Source organism: Panthera onca, chromosome D4 (assembly GCF_046562875.1).
Source record: "Panthera onca isolate mPanOnc1 chromosome D4, mPanOnc1 haplotype 2, whole genome shotgun sequence".
Lineage (NCBI taxonomy): Eukaryota > Metazoa > Chordata > Mammalia > Carnivora > Felidae > Panthera > Panthera onca.
This window is the reverse complement of record NC_138351.1, coordinates 56073406-56093141: the sequence shown is the minus strand read 5'-3', so window position 1 is coordinate 56093141 and position 19736 is coordinate 56073406. Positions and strand designations below refer to the sequence as shown.

At 46.6% G+C, this 19736-nt stretch overlaps 1 protein-coding gene and 1 long non-coding RNA gene across 4 annotated transcripts in view; both read left to right on the top strand.

The window, feature by feature from the left end:
• Window positions 1–2678, top strand: part of LOC144614169 (uncharacterized) — a 50320-nt gene extending 47642 nt beyond the window's left edge. The window contains exon 7 of the long non-coding RNA XR_013551748.2: window positions 2369–2678. This is a non-coding gene — a long non-coding RNA (uncharacterized LOC144614169). The remainder of the gene's footprint in view (window positions 1–2368) is intronic.
• An 878-nt stretch (window positions 2679–3556) lies between these two features.
• B4GALT1 (beta-1,4-galactosyltransferase 1) overlaps window positions 3557–19736 on the top strand; it is a 56532-nt gene continuing 40352 nt past the window's right edge. Inside the window, exon 1 of one of the 3 annotated variants that reach the window (XM_078436741.2) lies at window positions 3557–4225. In XM_078436741.2, the coding sequence (XP_078292867.1) occupies window positions 3808–4225 (418 nt within the window). In that variant the 5' untranslated portion in view covers window positions 3557–3807. The remainder of the gene's footprint in view (window positions 4226–19736) is intronic. The other 2 variants (XM_060609515.3, XM_060609514.3) reach the window with 2 other exon arrangements.

Here is a 19736-nt window from a genome sequence, read left to right as displayed (position 1 = left end):
CTTCACCTTCAGCAGCTCCCTGGTGAACAGCTCTTAACTTACGTGTTTCAAATAATTTAGCAACAAACAAACAAATAAATAAAATAACTTAACAATAGTTCTTCTCCCCTTCCCACATAATCAAGATGATCATAAGCATTCATTTAACAGTTTTTTAAAATTAATTATTTTTGAGAGAGAGAGAGCGAGAGAGAGCACACGTGCACATGCCGGGGAGGGGCAGAGAGACAGGGAGACAGACAATCCCAAGCAGGCTCTGCGCTGTCAGCGTGGAGCCCGAACACAGGGTTTGAACTCATGAACCGTGAGATCATGACCTGAGCTGAAATCAAGAGTCGGATGCTTAACTGACTGAGCCACTTAGGTACCCCTCATTTATTAGGTATGTTAACAAATATTTACTAAGTGTCAACTAAGTGCCAATTCAGTTCCAGGAGCTGAGGATACAGTAGCAAATGAAAAGTTCCTGCATTCATGGAGCCCATCGTCTAATAAGGGAGACAGACAACAATAAATAAATATATAGTGCTGGGTAGTGATACATGCTCTGAAAAAAATCATGCAGGATAAGTATATTTGGAACTATTATAGGGTAGTCTAAAAAGACCTCTTTCTTAAGGTGACATTTGAGAAATCTGAATGAAATATGGGGGAAGACTATTTAAGACTAAGTGAATAGAAAGTATAAAGGCCCTGAGGCAGGAAGAAATAAGCAAAATAAGAGAACAGCAATTAGGTTAGTGTGGCTAAAGCAGGTAGAGCAGGAAGGGAGTGATAGATGTGGGTGGGGAGGAGAGCTAGGAACCAATTAGATAGGGCTCCTACATATTTGGATTTCATTCTGAAAAATGGCATGACCGGATTGATGCTTACCAAGATCTTCCTAAATGCTGTTTGGAGAACAGACTGTGGAGGGGGGCACGGAGAAGGTGAAAGCAGGGTGACCAATTAGGAGGCTACCATATAACCCAGGCCAACATGATGGTGGCTTGGTCCAAGATAGTTGCAACAGAATTAATAAGTGGTTAATTCTGATGATTTAAAGGTAGCACTGACAAAACTTGCCAAGGGATTGGAAATGGCGTTTGAGCATAAGAGAGGCACATCAAGGATACATTTTAGGTTTTGGGCTTGAGGAACTGGATGAGCAATGGTGCCATTCCCTGAGGTAGATAAGAATGAGAGTGGAGTATAAGAAGTAGGTTATTGAGGGCAGGATGTATTGAGTTTGAGATACTGGTTTGAGGCACTTGAAAATCAGTCTGAAGATCTAGGCTGGAGATAGAAATGTTGCAGTCATCAGCAAACAATTATTATAAATTACTCCTAGGGAGTGTGTAGACAGAAAAGAGTATCATGTGCCATGTTCTGAGGCTTTCAACAGCTGGGGAAGACAGAAATTTTGTGGTTATTAGCATACAGATGTTATAAATCACTCCTAGGGATTCAGTACTGACAGAAAAGAGCATCACAGATAGTGGCCTGGGGCCTTCAACAATGGGGGAAGAGGAGGAGAAGCCCACAAGGGAGACAGAGGAGTGACCAGTGAAGTGAGGAAGATCAGGAAAGCCTGGTGTCCAGAAAGGCAAGTGAAGAAAGTATCCTGTATAATCACAACCAAGAGTGAACTCCTGAGCCTCAGTTTTCTCAGCTGTGAAATGGAGACAGGAACAAGTACCTACTTCAAAGTGTTGTTAGGATTGAGACAATGCATATAAAGCATTTAGGCTTGTGTTTGACTGGCATATAGTAAACTCTCAATCTATGCTAGCTCTTGCTCTCATTCCCTCCACTTTAGAGTTGGCTGCCAGAGCTGTCACCCTCTCCATCCACATAAATAATAGCACTCTCATGGGTCTTTCTCAGGGGTCAGGTGTCCCTGCTCACTCAGGCATCAGGTGTGCCTGAGGAGTGGCCTCTGAGTCAAATTTGAACCACACAACTTCAGTGCCTAGGCCTATCACCCCGATAGCCTCCAGCCCTTACCTGCAAATCAACAAGGGTTAAATGTGTGGTGTATAAAGGTTTTGAAGACAGAATTCTGACTCTGTCTCTCACCAGCTGTGGGATCTTAGGCAAGTTTTTTTTAAGTTTATTTATTTTGAGAGAGAGAATGCACACAGGGGAGGGCCAGAGAGAGAATCCCAAGTAGGCTTTGTGCTGTCAGCAGAGCCAGGAAGCAGGGTTGGATCTCACAAACCGTGGGATCATGATCTGAGCTGAAATCAAGTCAGATGCTTAACCGACTGACCCACCCGGACGTCCCCTTAAGCAAGTTTTTAGCCTTCTTGAGCCTTTAACTTTTTTTTTTTCTCCGAGCCAAGGCCTAATCCTGAGCAATTTAATTTTTTTTTTTTTTTTAATAAAGACAGACTGCCACGTGCTGTGCCTCATTTGAATGTATCCGGAGTTTTGGAAGCTTGACCACCCTACATTCTCCTACAAATGGACCTCCAGAGCTTGTTTGGAGAGGAGCGCAGCTACTCCTATACCCTTGATGGAAGGCCGATCCTCTATCCGGGAAGGTAGTGGGAAGGTTGTCCTTTTCGACCAAGACCACAGCTTCCGGGGGGGATGCACCTGGAGCAGAGAGGGAGGAAGGGGACACCCTCCTAGCCAGCCAGATCAGCCGAATCAACCCTGGCGATCAATGGGGTGACAGATGTCGCAGCCAGATAGCCCTCACATCCAAGCCTTTAACTCTTTATCTGTAAAATGGGGGCAATTCCTACTTCATGGGATTGTGTCTGGGTTCACACAGACTATATAAACAAAGCTGGCTGATCTGTTTGCCAGCATGGGAGTTACTGAGGCTTCTTGCCACTCTCCTACTCAAAGCACACATCCTCTCGGGGCAGGATGCACGTAGAGGAGGCACTCCACACACCCAAAACCAAGCTGGGTGGGCCTCTGCCCTAGGCTGGGCTGCAGGTGAGTTAGCCAGACAAGCGGAGACTTGTGCACTGTCTCCTCCACGGGGCGAGGGTGAGGCGCGACTCCTTGCTGGGCCCTTACATTGGTAGAAGGGCCTAGCCCCGCCAAGGGAGGGGTACCGAACGTCCCGGAGAATCCCTCCTCAGCTGTTCCACCTCCCGCCCGGCGTCGAAGCCCGTTTCTTGGACAACTCTTTTCCGTCCCTCTTCCGAACCCACCAGGCCTACCGAGCCCCGGGCCGGAACGCCGCCGCGTCCCCCCACCCATCAAATCAGCAACCAGCGTCTCTCTGCGCCACCGCGTGTAGGCCCAGGCCCGTACCCCAGCCCTTCAGCACCGGAGGAAGTGGTGGCGCCTCTGGAGGGCAGCCAGGAGGAGGAGGAGGGGTATGTAAGAGGAGGAGGAGGCGGCGGCGCGGCTGGGTAGCAACCGAAGCCACAGGGCAAGGGCTCGGGAGGAGGGCGGTGTGGGAACCCGACCGCTCAGCGCCGCGCCCCGGGGCAGCCAGCCGCGCTTGGAGACGGCCCCGCCCCCTGCAGCGCCCCGCCTCCCGAGTCCCCGCCCGCGCACCGCGGCTCCGCCCCAGAGGCCCCGCCCCCCCGTTCCAGTCCCGAAAACCCCGCTCCAACCGACGGCCCCGCCCCCGCCCCCGCCCCCGCCCGCGCCTCGGGCGCACTTCTAGTCGCTGGGCTGCCGCGCTGGTCGGAGTCTCGGCGTTCCGCCGCCTGCCACCCGGAGCCGCGCTCCCCTTCCTCCCCTCCAGCCCCTCCCCCAAGAGCCGTGGTCGGGCAGCGCCTGGCAGGCGGCCCGCGGGCGGGCCGCCCCCCTCCCCCCCGCGGTAGCCCACCCGCCTCTTAAAGCGGCGGCGGGAAGATGAGGTTTCGGGAGCCGCTCCTGGGCGGCAGCGCGGCGATGCCGGGCGCGTCCCTGCAGCGGGCCTGCCGCCTGCTCGTGGCGGTCTGCGCGCTGCATCTTGGCGTCACCCTCGTCTACTACCTGGCCGGCCGCGACTTGAACCGCCTGCCTCAGCTGGTGGGAGTCCCTACACCGCTGCAGGGCGGCTCAAACGGCGCCGCCGCCATCGAGCAGCCTTCCGCGGAGCTTCGACCCCGAGGGGCCCCGCCGCTGCCGCTTTTGGACGCTTCCTCCGAGCTGCGCTCGGGTCGCGACTCCAGCCCAGACGCGGACTCTCACCCCGGCCCCGGCCCCGCAAGCAACTTGACTTCGGCCCCAGTGCCCTCTACCACAGTGCTGTCGCTGCTCGCATGCCCTGAGGAGTCCCCGCTGCTCGGTAAGGACTCGGGGACTTTCCCGAATTTCCCCGACAGGGTCCCCTGGACGTTCGCCCATGCCCTCTTCCAGGATATTCAGCCCCCCAGTTCCGGATCGGAGTCCCTAGTCCCAAACAGAGGTTCCAGGCTGGATGTAGGGAGAGGGTGGGAGGCGAGATTTTTTTGGATTTACGTGGAAGGCTGGGGCGGGGGTGGTACAAGGAAGCTGCAGGCCCCTCTGTTCCCAGAAGCAGAGAAGGCCTTGGAGACTTCCCTGCTCTGGCCCGTGCCTCAAGAAGTTTTGGAGTTTGAGTTTGCTTCGGGCATGGAGCAGCCTTCGCCCTGCCAAGTCTGGTAAGGACCAAGAGGCAGCTCAGAGTAACCCACTCCAGTTTAGGAAACTGATGTTGAGGCCTCCAGTGGGGAAGGAAGTTGCCCTCCCAGTTCACATCCAGCTCACATACGTTGTCTTCCCATAGAAATACTCTCCTCTGAGTGTGGGTTAACTTTTCCTGAGCATTTGGACGAGTGACTTGCTCTTTAACCTCTGGTTTCTGGTCTGTTAAATGGGGAAGATAAATGGTACCTAAGTCAGGTTTGTTTTGGAAGGCTACATGAGACAATATAAACAAGGGTTTACATTAATGAAGGTAAACTCTTAGTAAATTGTTGCTATTATGTTAAGTTCCTCCTTTGTGTAGATCCCTGCCCTGGGGCCTTCCTACCCTGCTTCCTGCCCCTGTAGGTTCCCAAAACCTAAGTGAACTAGCACTGTCCAGGGCTGAGGGTGTTTGTAGGAGTACAGTGTGTGTACCATAGGGGCTGGAGGGCTAAACTATAAACCAGTTCACACTGAATTGTCCCTTCCAGGAAGCAGCTCAGAGTCTCAGGTATCTTGCCCAGATAATTGGAAATGTGGCCACCAGCCTGTGTTTCAGCATATACTGGGAGTTTGAGTGGGTGGGTTTGCATTCCTCACATCAGGAGGAGTCTGAGCCCGTGCCTGTTGGAGGCGGGGGGGAACCTTTCCTTGGTCTGTAATCCACAGGCAGTCAGGCCCAAGGCAGCCACAGGTTGTTCCCAAGATTATCATACAGGTGGCTGCTCATTCTTAATGCCAGGGTTTATTTGTTGCTCTGAGTGAGGGGCCCTGGCAGCAGGGCAGGCATCCTGCCAAAAGGAACTCTGTCACCTTCCCGCAAAGCCCTGGCAGAGAAGGCCTCCTACATGTTCTTGCTCAATTTCTCCAATAATGACTTCAGTATTTTCGTATCAAGTTTGGGGGGAAGCTCTTGGAATTGGTCAGACATGAATTGTGGAAGTAAGGGGATTTTTTTTTTTTTTTTTGTAAACAGAAAATTGAGTCCCTTTGGACTCAATTGGACTTCCCTCTGGGAAGGAGACTAGTTCTATAAAATAAAGTTGAATATTTGCCCCACTGCTAAGTGTCTGGCCTCACATATCTTAGAGAGTTTCTCAGAATCTCTTTCTTATATGTAAAATGAGGTTGTTGGTGATTAACTCACAGGGTTATTTTTAGAACATAAATGAGATTGCGTACATTAAGTACACGCAAATAGGACTTGGGACTTGAAGTTCCATTTTCTCAGACTCCCGTGGAGATAGAAGGCTCTGAACAGCAGAGAGAAGGGGGAGGAGAGAGAAGAAATCCTCAGAACCCAGAGAGGCCAGGTTTTGTCTTTTTTGGTTTTGTTTGCCTAGACATTTATTCAGAAAAAAAAGAAACTAGCAAATTAAAGTACTCCAATGTTCATTAGATTGGCGTTTGAGGTATAAGGTCTTCTTGATGAAGCTGGAGAGCCCGTGGTGCTGTATCTCTGCTTTGTTTTGTTTTCTAATGGTGTTGCTAGTGATTGGTGACCAGTTACTGGTATTTCTGAGCTGAACTTTGAATTGGTGGTTTGAAGGGACTTCCTGAGAGATAACATTTGGAGGGTGAGGAGAGAGGCCCTGGGCCTTCTCTAGCTTGGCTGCCTTAGCGTGACACATATGGGACTATGATGTTTGGGCAGCTGCTACGGAGGTCCCACAAAGTGAAGACAGAGGGTTTTTCTTCATTTTAATTGAGCCCTTAGGTTTGAGTGGTTGGGTGCAGCTCTTGGAGTGAGGGCTCCTGGCTGGGAGGGGGCCTTGAGGAAGCTGAAGGTCTCTCGGAGTGTGTGGGTCAGGGGAGTTGAGCCCATCTGTTCATCTGGGCAGGTGTCAACCAAAGCCCTTGTGGGTGGTTTTGAGGTTGATGGGAGAAAGCATCCGTGGGGTTTAGAACTGCGGCCTTTTCACTACTTGCAGTTTCTTTCCATGACTTGGCTTTACTTTCTGTTGTCCAGGGGTCTGGGCCATACGCTATGATAAGCTCCTGTCTGGAACATGGAGGGTAATGGGCATGCTCTTTCCCGGAGGAGCCAGGCATCAGACTGGGCTTGATGAGTGACTGTTTGATCTGTCGTGGGTTGTCAGAGCCTTGAGACAGACTTCAGAGAGACTTGGGTTTGAATCCTGTCTACACTATCTGTGTGACATAAGGCAGATTGTAGAGTTTAGAGCCATTGTAAGCCCTACTTCAGGGTCCCCCATGGGCTAGTGTGAGGCCTTCAGGAGTAGGGACTGCAGGGGGGAGGTAGGCCTTTCCTGAGGACTCTTACAAGTTCCCCAGGGCGTTCTCTCAGACAGTTCAGAACTGCAGGCACTGTCCTCTTGGCCCTCTGGCTGAGCAGCATCTAATCCACTGAACACGGTCATGTGGCACCCTTTCCTGGCTGCCTGGGTGTTTGCCTGAGATGTAGTCAACCTGGGAAGAGGAGTGGTCTTGCCTTTTCCTTTTCCTGGGATATTCATCTCTGCTCAGATTTGGTGGCAGCTCAGTGTGACTTGACTTGCACTGGCACTGTCAGCCCAGAGAGGGGCTGGGTGGGAGTGGGCAATACTTTAGGTTGGACTGGTTAGAGAAGGCCAGGCTGACCTGGGGGCTCAGTTGGAGCCTGGTACATCTGGTACAGCCTTGTCAAGGGTGTATGGGGTGTGGGGGGTGAGTAAAGGACTGCTTAAACCCAGAGACTTCCCCTGCCCTTTGTGCTGTGAAGAAATTCTCTTCATTTGTTCAGACGAGGACTCTGATCTAGAGGTGGGCACCAGAGAGTTGTGGGCCCCTGGGCCAACAAACAGCTATTGTAGATAGCCAGGGCCCTGGGAGAACACTTATCCATGAACCAGTTTCCCCAGCTTTTGTGGGGGCTGTCAGCCAAGCCACTACCATGGCTTGCACCCTTGGGAAGACAAAGCACTTTCTGAGTCTCTGCTGGGCTCTCAGCTCTCAGGTGTTTTTCCACCAGCGTGCTGTCCTCCTCCCATATGCACACATGTGGACATGAGCAGGCTGCCCAGGACAGAATGTACTTTGAGGACATCTGTTCTGGCCTTGGCTTGGGAAAGGGCTCTCTCTCCCCTTTGGAGATGAGTCTTGGAGCCTCATCCTCAGGGTTGGGGGAGGCATGGGGAGCCTCTCCTGTGTCTAGATCTTTAAGCTTTGTCAGATTAGGTAACTAGTACTTTAAAACAGTTTTTTCCTGTTGTTTTTCCTGGGGAAAATAATTTACTGACAAATTGACAGATACACCTTCTTGTCTGACAGTCCGAGATTATGAAATGCCCTCTATGACTATTGGGCTCATTTTCTTCCATTCAGCCTGATGGTGGCTGAAGTGATTCCTGACTGTGGCAATCTGTCCCAGACTCTGAGCAAGCATGGAAGTTCCTTGGGGCATGGGGAGCAAGAGCCAAATGTGGGATTGGATTTCAACCGGAGCATCTTGGACCTACAGCATCCTAGGATGGGACTGTCTAGTTCTCTGGCCCCATCCCTCATTGTGCTAGAGGGCAAGGGTGTCGTCTCAGGCCACACAGCCAGGAGTGGCCAGCTGGGGCTGGAACTCAGGTATTCTGCTTCCCAGCATAGTGCTCTTCCTTGAGGTTATTGCCCTATAGATACCTAGTGCAGGGGCTCAGAGCAGGCTAACATCTGGAATTTGGGAGGACCCTCTCTCTCTAGGTATGTCCGTGTCCACCTGAAAGGTCTTATGTAGTAACTTGCATGGACGTCCTCAATGGCTAAAGCATCTGGTAACTTTATTCACTTCCAACAATGTGCCTGATCTTTTCTGGGTACTAGTGCCGCAAAGAGGAAGATGACAAAATGCCTCTTCTTTAGGAACTCATAGTCCAAGCAGAGGAGGCATAATTAAATTTTGCTGATGTCATTTAGAGAAACTAAATTGTGTGTGTGTGTGTGTGTGTGTGTGTGTGTGTGTGTGTGTGTTATAGTCTCTCTCTCTCTCTCTCTCTCTCTCTCCCTCCCTCCTATCCATCCCTCCTTTTCTTCCTTCCTTCCTTCTTTCTTTCTCTTATTCAGAAACCCAGAGTTGATATCAGAGTTCTTCAGTCCTGGTTTTGATTGTGTTGAAAAGTTCCTCTAATTTCTGTAGCCTCAAATTAGCTTGGCTGAGTAATCTGTGCCTTGCTGCTTTATAATGACTGTAATGATACAACAGCAACCATATGGTCTTTGGGTAGCAGCAGGATAGGGATTTCTAGGCTGAGACTAGACTAATTTATGGGTTGGGAACAATGGGACAGTTCATGCTCAGGCAGTCCCCGCCTTTCCATAGACTTCACCCTGGGGATCTTCCAGGCTTTGGGGGCAGGTCTGGGAGGCTCATCCCCTTTGGGCTTAACTGGGCTCTGGGTGTGTATGAAAGGGGCCCAGTTGTCCTGTGGCCAACTCAAACCTGGTGATTTCTCCCCTGCTCGTAGACCCAGTGCCTCCTGTGCCGTCTTCACTATTCAGTGTTCCCTGCCTGCTCCCGACAAGAAGCAGAGACTGGAATTCTGCTTGAATCCATATCTACCTGGAGATTCCAGTTATTCTTATCCATTTAAGGGCAATCCATTTGTTTGAGGACAAGTGGTCTGCCTTTGTGGTTTAAATCCCTTGAGGCCTGGCACTGTGGCCATTTTACACTTGGCTCTGGCACTGCCCAGGGTGGTCTGGCCAGTGAGGTCAGCCAGCCAGACCCTGACTCCTGGGGGATTTGACAAGGCATGGGATTGTGAGGGCTCCTGGGAGCCGGACTGTGGCCATGATTGTAAAGGCCCCAGTTATGGGGGGTCTCTGTGTTTAACTGGGCCTACACAGGTCACGAGCTCAGGGAGAGATTGCAGATCGTGTTGTAAAGGTCAGAACCTCCAGGTTCGAAGGTCGTGGTGGCTTAGGATCAGGGGTCAGGGTCTGGTTGGGAGCTGGTTCTGGGTGGACGTGGCCTAAAGGGATTCGTCCTTAGAAGGCAGAAGGGCTGAGTCACACGCTCAGTGTTTCAGGTTCCACTTTCCAGCCTGGCCTCAGCCCGCCCCTTCCCTACACAAATGAAGGCCAGGAGATACATAATTGGCTGTTGCTAAATTCTTTGGCAGTGATTTTAATGTCTGGTCTGGGTGTGTTCTGTAGCTGCTTCCCTTTCCCCCTGCCACTCTCTAAAGCCCCTCGCAAAGCCCAGAGAGAGGGAAGGATTCGCCTCCCTGGAACACAGCAGTCTAGGGCTGTGGGTCTTTGCTTTTCTCTGTATTTTTTTGAGGAGCGCACGATCTCTTCGTCTTCTTTGCAAAAAGTAATGTAGGCTTATTGAAAATAACTTGAAAAGTTAAAAGAGGGAGAAAAGCACACTTGTATTCCTATTACCTAGAGGAGACATGTAGGCACATCTTCTGTTAGTCTTTTTTCTCATACATATGATAAGAATATAGTTACTGTCTTTACAGATGAACACATAGATTGGTATGTTTAGATATAGATAACCTGGTGTCCAGCATTTGTCACTTAAGATTCTTTCTTACGAGCTCAGTCCTACAACTTTAAAAACCACAAAAGCTGTGTCATTCTGTCAGCTGAATATGCTATAACTTTCTTTCATCATTTAGTTGTTGTTGAACACACACATGTAGTTTTTGTTTTTCTTGGTGGCCCTCTGAGGCTTGGACATAAAGCACTACACTTTTTGGATTTTTTCAGTAGTAGGGTTTTCCAAAAAGGGGGGAAAAAAGGGTGAATGCTTTCTGAGAAGGGCTATGTTTTAAAACCATTCTTACTAAAAAAGATAGACCCATTGAGAATTACAGGTTTGCTTAGCGCTGGCAGAGGAATATCATTTATTGCTGAATGAGGGATGTGTCTAGAATTCTGATTAAAAAGGAAACTAGGTGCAGGAAGTGCCTGGGGCAGGGGCAAAGGGCCAAGCTGCAGGACAGACTCTTGGGATCAGACTGAGCAGAAATCTGTTGTCAACAGAAGCGGTGGGGGTGATGCCCCAGGAGTCTGCTTTCTCAGTAACTTCTCCATTTGTCTCCTTAGCAGCCAGGTCCCTGGGCTAGGCTTATGTGGACTGTGGCACTGAGGCCGTGGAAACACCAGCTAGCTAACCCAGTGCAGTTGACATGACTGACTTGTGACTGTTTCCACAGAGCTTGTGGGAACAAGCCAGCAAATCGAACTCTGAAACAAACAACACAGCTCTCCCACCTCCAGGCAGTTCTGAGATCTGGGGAGGGACCACAAAGTGAGAACCTGCAAGTTTCCAGGAATTGCTTTTGAGAGAAGCTTCAGAGACCAGTAAAGCCTGGCGCTCAGTTGGAACTTGTTCAGGTGGTTTCAGCAATCCAGTCTCAGGCCAGTATGCCAGTCTCTTCCCAAGGTGTCATTCCACTTTGAAGTTATTCCACTTTGATTGCCCTCACTGCATCTACATTCTCCTCTTCCGAGGGACACTTTGGATTTGGGAATCTGCCAGGGGTTATTTGGCACAGAGCCTGGGGATTCAGGGGGAGGCTGTGCTGAGGGAAGAGGCGGGGTCATGTCCAACCAGCATGACCAGTATGGTATGAGGTCAGGTTCCTTCCTGCCCCACCACATGGGTCTGGAGGTTGTGGGGAGGGTCCCTGGTGGGGGGGGGGGGTGTGTGCAATAATTGCCTGGCCCCCTGACAGGGTACATTCTAAAAGTGCTTTTAAAATTTTCTTTAAACATTTCTTTCTGTTTTGCATAATATCCTTTTGCCTTTGACATCCTGAAACGGCAGAGTGGTGTTGGTTGTTTCAGGACACCACCACTGCCCGCTTGAAAAAACAGGAAAGGCCTCCCCAAGTGGAGGGTGGACACTGGGAAACTGGTATTTGCATTATAGGAGCTTGGTGACTTGGTGTTGAGGTGTTAGGTGGCTTCTGGCATTCAGATGAGCACTAAAGGAAGCCTGCCTGGCTGAGAATGGGTAGACCTGGGTATTCATGTCAAGTCAGGAAGGGCCCTAAGAAAGAGAGTAAATGAAGACTGGTTTGCTCATGCAGCGAGGCTTTATTGGTAACTACATTACGTTAGGCATGGGAGACAGACATAAACAAAGGCTGGTCCTTACTCCGTGGTGGACAGACCTGGGAAAAACCGTGTAGTCAGACAGAGGAAGCATGAGGGCCCTCAGGGCACCAAGGAGGTGCAGGGAACCAGATGGGTGATCTGGGCTAGGTCCAGAGTCAAAATGAGGGGCCTCTCTTCCAACACTGATCTTTAGCATCTCTTTCTCTCCCAATGTGTTTGAACAGTCTCCCTCGTTGGGAAGGGCAGGGGTCTACTGCTGAATGTGGCCTGTAATTTCCTCTGGCTGCTGTTAGGCCACATGGGAAGAACACCGTAGCTGAAATGCCAGCTGCTGCATACAGTCACCTGCAGGGCGGGAGAGAAGTGGAGGCAGAGTGAATGGAAGATAATGAAAGACAGAGAAGCTAGTATAGTAGGGACCATACTGGACAAGGGAAAGCTGAGGATAGCTAGACGGAGGGGACCAAAGGAAAGAAGGTAAAGGGAGAGAGAGATACAGAAAGAGGAGGTCGTGGTCTGCAGGGGAGAGGGGCAAAGCCTCAAAGACCACTGGCATGAGAATTTCGAGTTCTGGTTCTTCTCCTAAGTCATTACATCATCTTGGGCAAGTCCCAACTCTGTCGGTCCCTCTTTCCCTTTCTGAAGTTTGAGTGGGCTGGACATTTGGTCTTCAGTGCTCTTCCTTCTGAAGTCTAGGTTGGTATGGCGGGAAATCCTGGTCATATTTGCAACATGAAAAGCCTCTGAAATAACCTGTGAAGCTCACTACCTACTGCCCGTTTCGGGCTCTTGGGGTGAGACTTCTGCTGCGGATTTTGTCGTCTCGAAGCAGGCACAAACATTTTAGCAGATGAATGACCTTTGAAGTGGCATGGAGAATGTTTCTTTCCATCACTCTGGCTAGCTGTGTGATATGGGAAAGCTTTTATTGCCCTTTCTGTGCCTCTGTGTTCTTGCCTATAAAATGGGGGTGATAATAGTGTCTACCTCATGGATGTTGGGAAGTTCAGGTAGGAGGCATAAAAGGACCTAAAACAGTGCCTAACACTGAGTAAGCTCTGAGTGTGTTATTTATTATTGGTAGCACTAACAGTTATTTCTGAAGATTTTGGTTTTTGCTTTGTAGGATTTCTTCCTTTTTTTAAAAAAATTTTTTTTAGTTGAAAATATATCACCACATCAAATGTTTAAAAAACTATAATTCAGGGTGCCTGGGTGTCTCAGTTAAGTGTCCAACTCTTGATTTCAGCTCAGGTCATGATCTCATGGTTTGTGAGTTTGAGCACCACATCTGGTTCTGTGGTGACAGTGCAGGGCCTGCTTAGGATTCTCTTTCTGTCCCCTCCCCTGCTCACATGCGCTCACACTCTCTCTCAAAATAAATAAACCTAAAAAAACCAACAAACTATAATTCTACCTACCATTGTAATCAAACATGTGTCTACCACTGTAACAAAACCTGCCATTGCTTTTTATTTGTTTGTTTATTATGTTTTTATTTTACTTTTGAGAGAGAGCGCATGTGTGCACAAGGAGGAGAGGGGCAGAAAGAAAGGGAGACAGATAATCCAAAGCATATTCCACACTGTTAGCACAGAGCCCAACGCAGGGCTCATACTCACTAACCCTGAGATCATGACCTGAGCTGAAGTTGGACACTTAAATACATACATACTTAACTCTGTTGTAATGGTAGTATAAAACTGTTCTGCGTTCTGCTCATTTCATTCAATGCTATCTTAAACTGTTAGGTTATTCGTAATTATCCTTATTATCTTTTCAAGCTGCTATCTAAAATTCTTATGGATATTCCCTTAGCATTCAACATTCCAGGTTTCTCCATTATAGATAGTCTTTTTTTTTTTTTTTTAAATCATAGATAATCCTGAATATTTTCGCTTGTGTTGAGCTCTTTGCTTCAGTTGAATTAACTCCATGGGATAAATTCTTAGGAATTCTTAGGCCAGAGGACATAGACACTTTTAGGACATTGGTTCACATTGCCACCTTGCTTTCCAGGAGGGTTGGAATAATCCACAGGCCCTAAATCGCAAATTCCTGGGCTAGGGATATTGGCTTTTAAAGAATATGGATACCGAGAGAGAGTCAGATCTATCTGGAGTCTTATATCTATACTCTCAGCTTGTGTGTGTGTGTGTGTGTGTGTGTGTGTGTGTGTGTGTGTGTGTCTGTCTGTCTTAAGTGGCCTGTGTAGGGCACTGTGGCCATCCTGGACATGAGGCTTTTCCTGTAAGCCATTGCATCTGAGCAGTTCCTGTTGAGGTGTATCCATAAAGGGCCTTACTGATGGCTCTTTGAGCACCTCATGTACCTTCTTTGCCAAAGAGTCGATTTACACAAGGTAAGAAACTCCTTCTTCCTATGTCTGTGGAGCTAAATCTATAGAGTGGGGGACAGGCTCTGGCTTTAAAAGCTAGGCTTAAAAATGGTGTTGACCTAAAACTTTGTGGGTTGATGTCTGGGAATACCACATGCAGCCATCCACAGAAACCATGATAGGTTCTGACTGGCTAGTCTGGGCAGCTGACCATTTAACCCATATGGATCAACTCCAATCTGACAGACATGGTTTATGGGATCTAGGAATGAGGCCCAAAGGAAGAAAGACTTAAATTATATTGGGTAAAAATAAATTGATCAATAACTATAAATTGCCAGTTCTGCTCCTATTCCCTCCCACTCCCCCTCCCACGCACATGCCTCTTTTGTAGATAAACAGGAGTCTGCCGACTTCCAGAAGTAGTAGAATGACCTTAGAGCCAGTGATTTCAGTTATCAGCGGTTTATAGATTAAGCAGATGGGGTGCATTCAACTTGTGACTGTTCCTCCTCTCATGTTGTAACCACTCTTGTCCTATTGTGCTACATTCCATGGTGATCAGCTGTGATTTAACAAGGTACTCCCCGGGGCCGTTTATAGTCAGGCTAGAGCTGCTGTCCAGCATGTTGTTCCTGGGGGACCCAGAGCAGTACTTTCCTCCTGTGTAAAATGGGGCAATAATTCCTACCTCCAAGAGTGGATGAGAGGATTGAATGAAATGAGGTATGTGTTGATATCAGTACTCTTGTCTTTTGTTCAATGCCTAACCCCATTCTCTTGGGTGCAGAAGGCTTACACTCAGCCTAGTAGGAGGCAGAGTAAAATTTCCTCCAAATGCAGTTTTGTCTTTGTTTTTGTTTTTTTCCATCTACCCTGGGGCAGAGTTAAGAGGATAAGGGAGAGGTGTGAGGCTGTAACCATAATTTAGGGACAGGGTTTAGCCTGGAGCCAGGGTTTAGTGGAGACCTACCCCAGTCCACAAGGAAGCCTCCCTCTTGTTGAATCCACAACACTGCGGAACTTGGAGTGGGGGTTGCTATGTGTCAGGCATGCCAGGATTCTGTGGCGATTCATAGCCTTCCCTTCTCCAAGTGGACATTGTCAGTCAGTGTCCTGGGGAGAGAGCTTCATGGAGTACAGATAGTTGAATGGTCAGGAAGAGGAGCTGGAGGGAGCATTGGGTGTTTGGTAGAGTCTCAGGAGGTGAGAAGAGATGTGTTGTGGTTGGGAGGTGGGTGCTGGGCTCAGGCTGGGGTGCCCAGTGACCTGTGCTTGGTGTGTTATTAGAAAAACTTAGAGGCTGTAGATAGCCTGTCTTGCAAAAGAGACAGTAAGAAATACTGATCTGTAGCTGTTGGGATTTTTTTTTTCCCCAGCTTTATTAAAGTATAATTAACAAATAAATGATTTGTAGTTTTCTTTATTGTGATGCCTTTGTCAGATTTTGGTGTCAAGGAAGTACTGCCTCAGAATGAGCAGGGAAGTGTTCCCTCCTCTTCCAATTTGTAGAGGATTTGCGAAGGATTTGTATTAATTCTTCTTTAAATATCTGGTAGAATTGACAAGTGAGGCCATCTGAGCCTGGGTGTTTCTTTGTGGGATGCTATTTGATTACTAATTCAATTTCTTGCTACATGTCTATTCAGATTTTCTGTTTATTCTTGAGTCAGGTTTGGTAGTTTGTGCCTTCCCAGGAATTTGTCCACTTCATCTAAGCTACCTAATTTGTTGACATACCATTGTTCACAATACTCCCTTGGAATCCTTTTTGTTTCTATAAGGTTGGTAGTGGTGTTTCCTTTTTTATTGCTGATTTTGGTAATTTGAGTCCTTTCTTTCTTTCTTTCTTTCTTTCTTTCTTTCTTTCTCTCTCTCTCTCTCTCTCTCTCTCTCTCTCTCTCTCTCTCTTTCTTTCTTTCTTCTAGCCAGAAAGAGGTCATTTTTGTTGATCTTTTCAAGGAACCAACTGTTGGTTCACTGATTTTCTCTATTTTTCTATTCTCTAGTTCATTAATTTCTGCTCTCATCTTTATTATTTTGTTCCTTCTGCTTGCTTTAGGTTTAGTTTGATGTTTTCCAGTGTCTTAAGGTGGAAAGCTAGGTTATTTATTGATTTAAAGTACATGATCTAAAGGCCATGTACTTTTAACATTTTCATAGATGGTGTCAAATTGCCTTCCAATTGGTTCTCATCAACAGTGTTTGAGAAGCACCTGTTCCCCACATCTATGCCAGTTAACAATCTTTTTACATTTGCCAATATGATGGGCAAAAGTGATACCTTGTTTTAATTAGTTCCTTTGATTACTGATGATGTTGAACAAACTCTTATGTGTTCTTTGGCCATTTGTATTTCTTCTGTAAATTACTTGTTAATATTTTTACCCATTTTTCTATTAGTTTTAAAAATATGTTTGTAGGACCTTTTAATATTATGGATATTGCTCCTTTATATTGTTTGCAAACATAGTCTCTCTCTCTTTTTTTTTTTTTTTTGCTTTGTTTTTTTGGTTTTGTTTTGTGTTGTTTTTGGTTTCCACCACCTTTCCTTTCCCCAGCCTGTTAGGCAGATTTCCTTTCTTTCTTTTTTTTTTTAATTTAATTTTTAAAATTTACATCCAAGTTAGTTAGCATATAGTGCAACAATGATTTCAGGGGTAGATTCCTTAATGCCTCTTACCCATTTAGCCCATCCCCCTCCCACAGCCCCTCCAGTAGCCCTCTGTTTGTTCTCCATATTTAAGAGTCTTTTATGTTTTGTTTCCCTCCCTGTTTTTATACTATTTTTCCTTCCCTTCCCTTGTGTTCATCTATTTTGTATCTTAAAGTCCTCATATGAGTGAAGTCATATGATATTTGTCTTTCTCTGACTAATTTCGCTTAGCATAATACCCTCTAGATCCATCCATGTAGTTGCAAATGGCAAGATTTCATTCTTTTTGATTGCCAAGTAATACTCCATTGTGTATGTATATACCACATCTTCTTTATCCATTCATCCATCAATGGACATTTGGGCTCTTTTTCTGTACTTTGGCTATTGTTGATAGTGCTGCTATAAACATCGGGGTGCATGTGCCCATTTGAAACAGCATACCTGTGTCCCTTGGATAAATACCTAGTAGTGCAATTGCTGAGTCATAGGGTAGTTCTATTTTTAATTTTTTGAGGAACCTCCATACTGTTTTCCAGAGTGGCTGCACCAGCTTGCATTCCCACCAGCAGTGCAAAAGAGATCCTCTTTCTCTGCATCCTCGCCACTATCTGTTGTTGCCTGAGTTGTTAATGTTAGCCATTCTGACAGGTGTGAGGTGGTAACTCATTGTGGTTTTGATTTGTATTTCCCGGATGATGAGTGATGTGGAGCATACTTTCATGTGTTGGTTGGCCATCTGGATGTCTTCTTTGGAGAAGTGTCTATTCATGTCTTTTGCCCATTTCTTCACTGGAGTATTTGTTTTTTGGGTGTTGAGTTTGAGAAGTTCTTGATAGATTTTGGATACTAACCCTTTATCTGATATGTCGTTTGCAAATATCTTCTCCCGTTCTGTTGGTTGCCTTTTAGTTTTGCTGATTGTTTCCTTCGCTGTGCAGAAGCTTTTTATTTTGATGAGATCCCAATAGTCCATTTTTGCTTTTACTTCCCTTGCCTCTGGAGATGTGCTGAGTAAGAAGTTGCTGTGGCCAGGGTCAAAGAGGTTTTTGCCTGCTTTTTCCTCGAGGATTTTGATGAATTCGTGTCTTACATTTAGGTCTTTCATCCATTTTGAGTTTATTTTTGTGTGTGATGTAAGAAAGTGGTCCAGTTCATTTTTCTGCATGTTGCTGTCCAGTTTTCCCAGCACCACTTGCTGAAGAGACGTTTTTTTTTTATTCCATTGGATATTCTTTCCTGCTTTGTCAAAGATTAGTTGGCCGTATGTTTGTGGGTCCATTTCTGGGTTCTCTATTGTGTTCCATTGATCTCAGTGTCTGTTCTTGTGCCACATGGTCTCTCTTTTAACTTTATCTCTGGTGTCTTTCAAATTTTTGTGTATTTAAATCTGTTGTTTCCTTTATGGCTTCAGGTTGTTTTTGCACTCAAGAAGGTCTTCATCCCAAGATTATAATTTTATTCTGCATTCTCTTCTAAGCTGGTTCTTGAGCATTTTAGTTCTTGTCTCTGACAGTAAAAGATGAACAGAATCACTGTTAAACCCTCAAAACCTTATATCATACCCAGAAGGCCCTTTGAAGTCTTAACCTCTTCTTCCAAATCTATCACTGATGCTGGTACATCAGAACAGAAATGCGAAATTTTAGCCACTTGTGATTGTAGGGCTGTAATAACCTGAAGGCTTTGAAGTTGCTGAGATTCAGGGGAGAAGGCAAAGTTAATATTTACTGAATATCTGTAAAGGGCTAAATGCTAAACATTGTGATGAATATATACAGGTGTCCTTTGAACAACATGGAGGTTAGGGGGCCTTACCCCCCTGTGCTGTAGAAAATCCACATATAACTTCGCACTCTTCAAAAACTTAACTCTTAATAGTCTACTGTTGACCCTAAGCCTTAGCGATAAAGTAAACAATTGATTAACATGTTTTGTATGTTCTATATATTATACTGTGTATTTTTTACCATAAAGTAAGCTAGTGAAAAAGATCATATTGTTAAGAAGGTCATAAGGAAGAGAAAATACATTTACAGTATGTTACTGTAAAAAAACCTGTGTATAAGTCGACCTGTGCAGTTCAAACTGGTGTTCAAGAGTCAACTGTGTATGTGTTATCTCATTTGCCATCTGAAAAGAGCACATTATTATCCCCATTCCTCAGAGGAGGAAATTGGAGCTGACTGCATTTAAAGTGATCCTGATACCAGAAAGGTACTGCCAGGAATGCATGACTGGCTGACTGCCCAGATGGCCCACAGGGCAGCAGGCTCGCCATGGTTCAAGGTCTGGCTCTAGATGGAGAGAAGATGTATTTGTAATCAGCATTAGGGATGTTCTATAAATTTGAGTTAGGGCTCCAGAACTGAGAGGGGCTGCTGACTCACTAATAAAAACTCCCAGGAGACTTATTTTCATGCTGGAATACTAAATTACTGCTTTATTGGGAAGATTAGAACTGTTGTCAGGTGGCTTAGAATTCTCTGGCTGCTGGCAATACTACAAGGGAAGCCATAGTGTAATCAAATCAGGCAGCTGGTAAGTCAGAAGTCAGAGCAGGGAAGTGAGTTGTACCCTAATGTTGGATGGTGTCTGCTGTCATGGCTCATGAATCCATCCCCACAGAATTGCAGACCTTTTTCAGGGACTGGGGTCCGGTCTAGTGGTCAGGCCTTTCTTCTCCCCATACAGCTCTGGAAGGACACATCCAGCTCCGTCTCCACCACTCCCCCATTTGTTTCTTTTTGTACTTTCTTCTTTCTTCCCTTTCTTTCCATCCAGCATCAAACTTTATTTCATGGCCCATTATCATCACAGACTCTACTGCTTTATTTTCTTTGTTCTGTTTTATTCTCATTCCCACTTCCATTTCCCAACCACCCCCTCCCCATTTGAGCACTTTAATGTGTTTCACGTGTATCTGTTTTTCTCTTGCCAAATTGGAGCTGCTGCTTTTTATATGAACATAGTTATGTATTGAATTTTTTAGATTAACATATAGTAAAATTGGCCTTTTTTGGGTATACAGTTCTATGAATTGTAACACAGTGCACATTTGTGTAGCCACCACCATGATAAGGATTCAGAGCAGTTTTATCA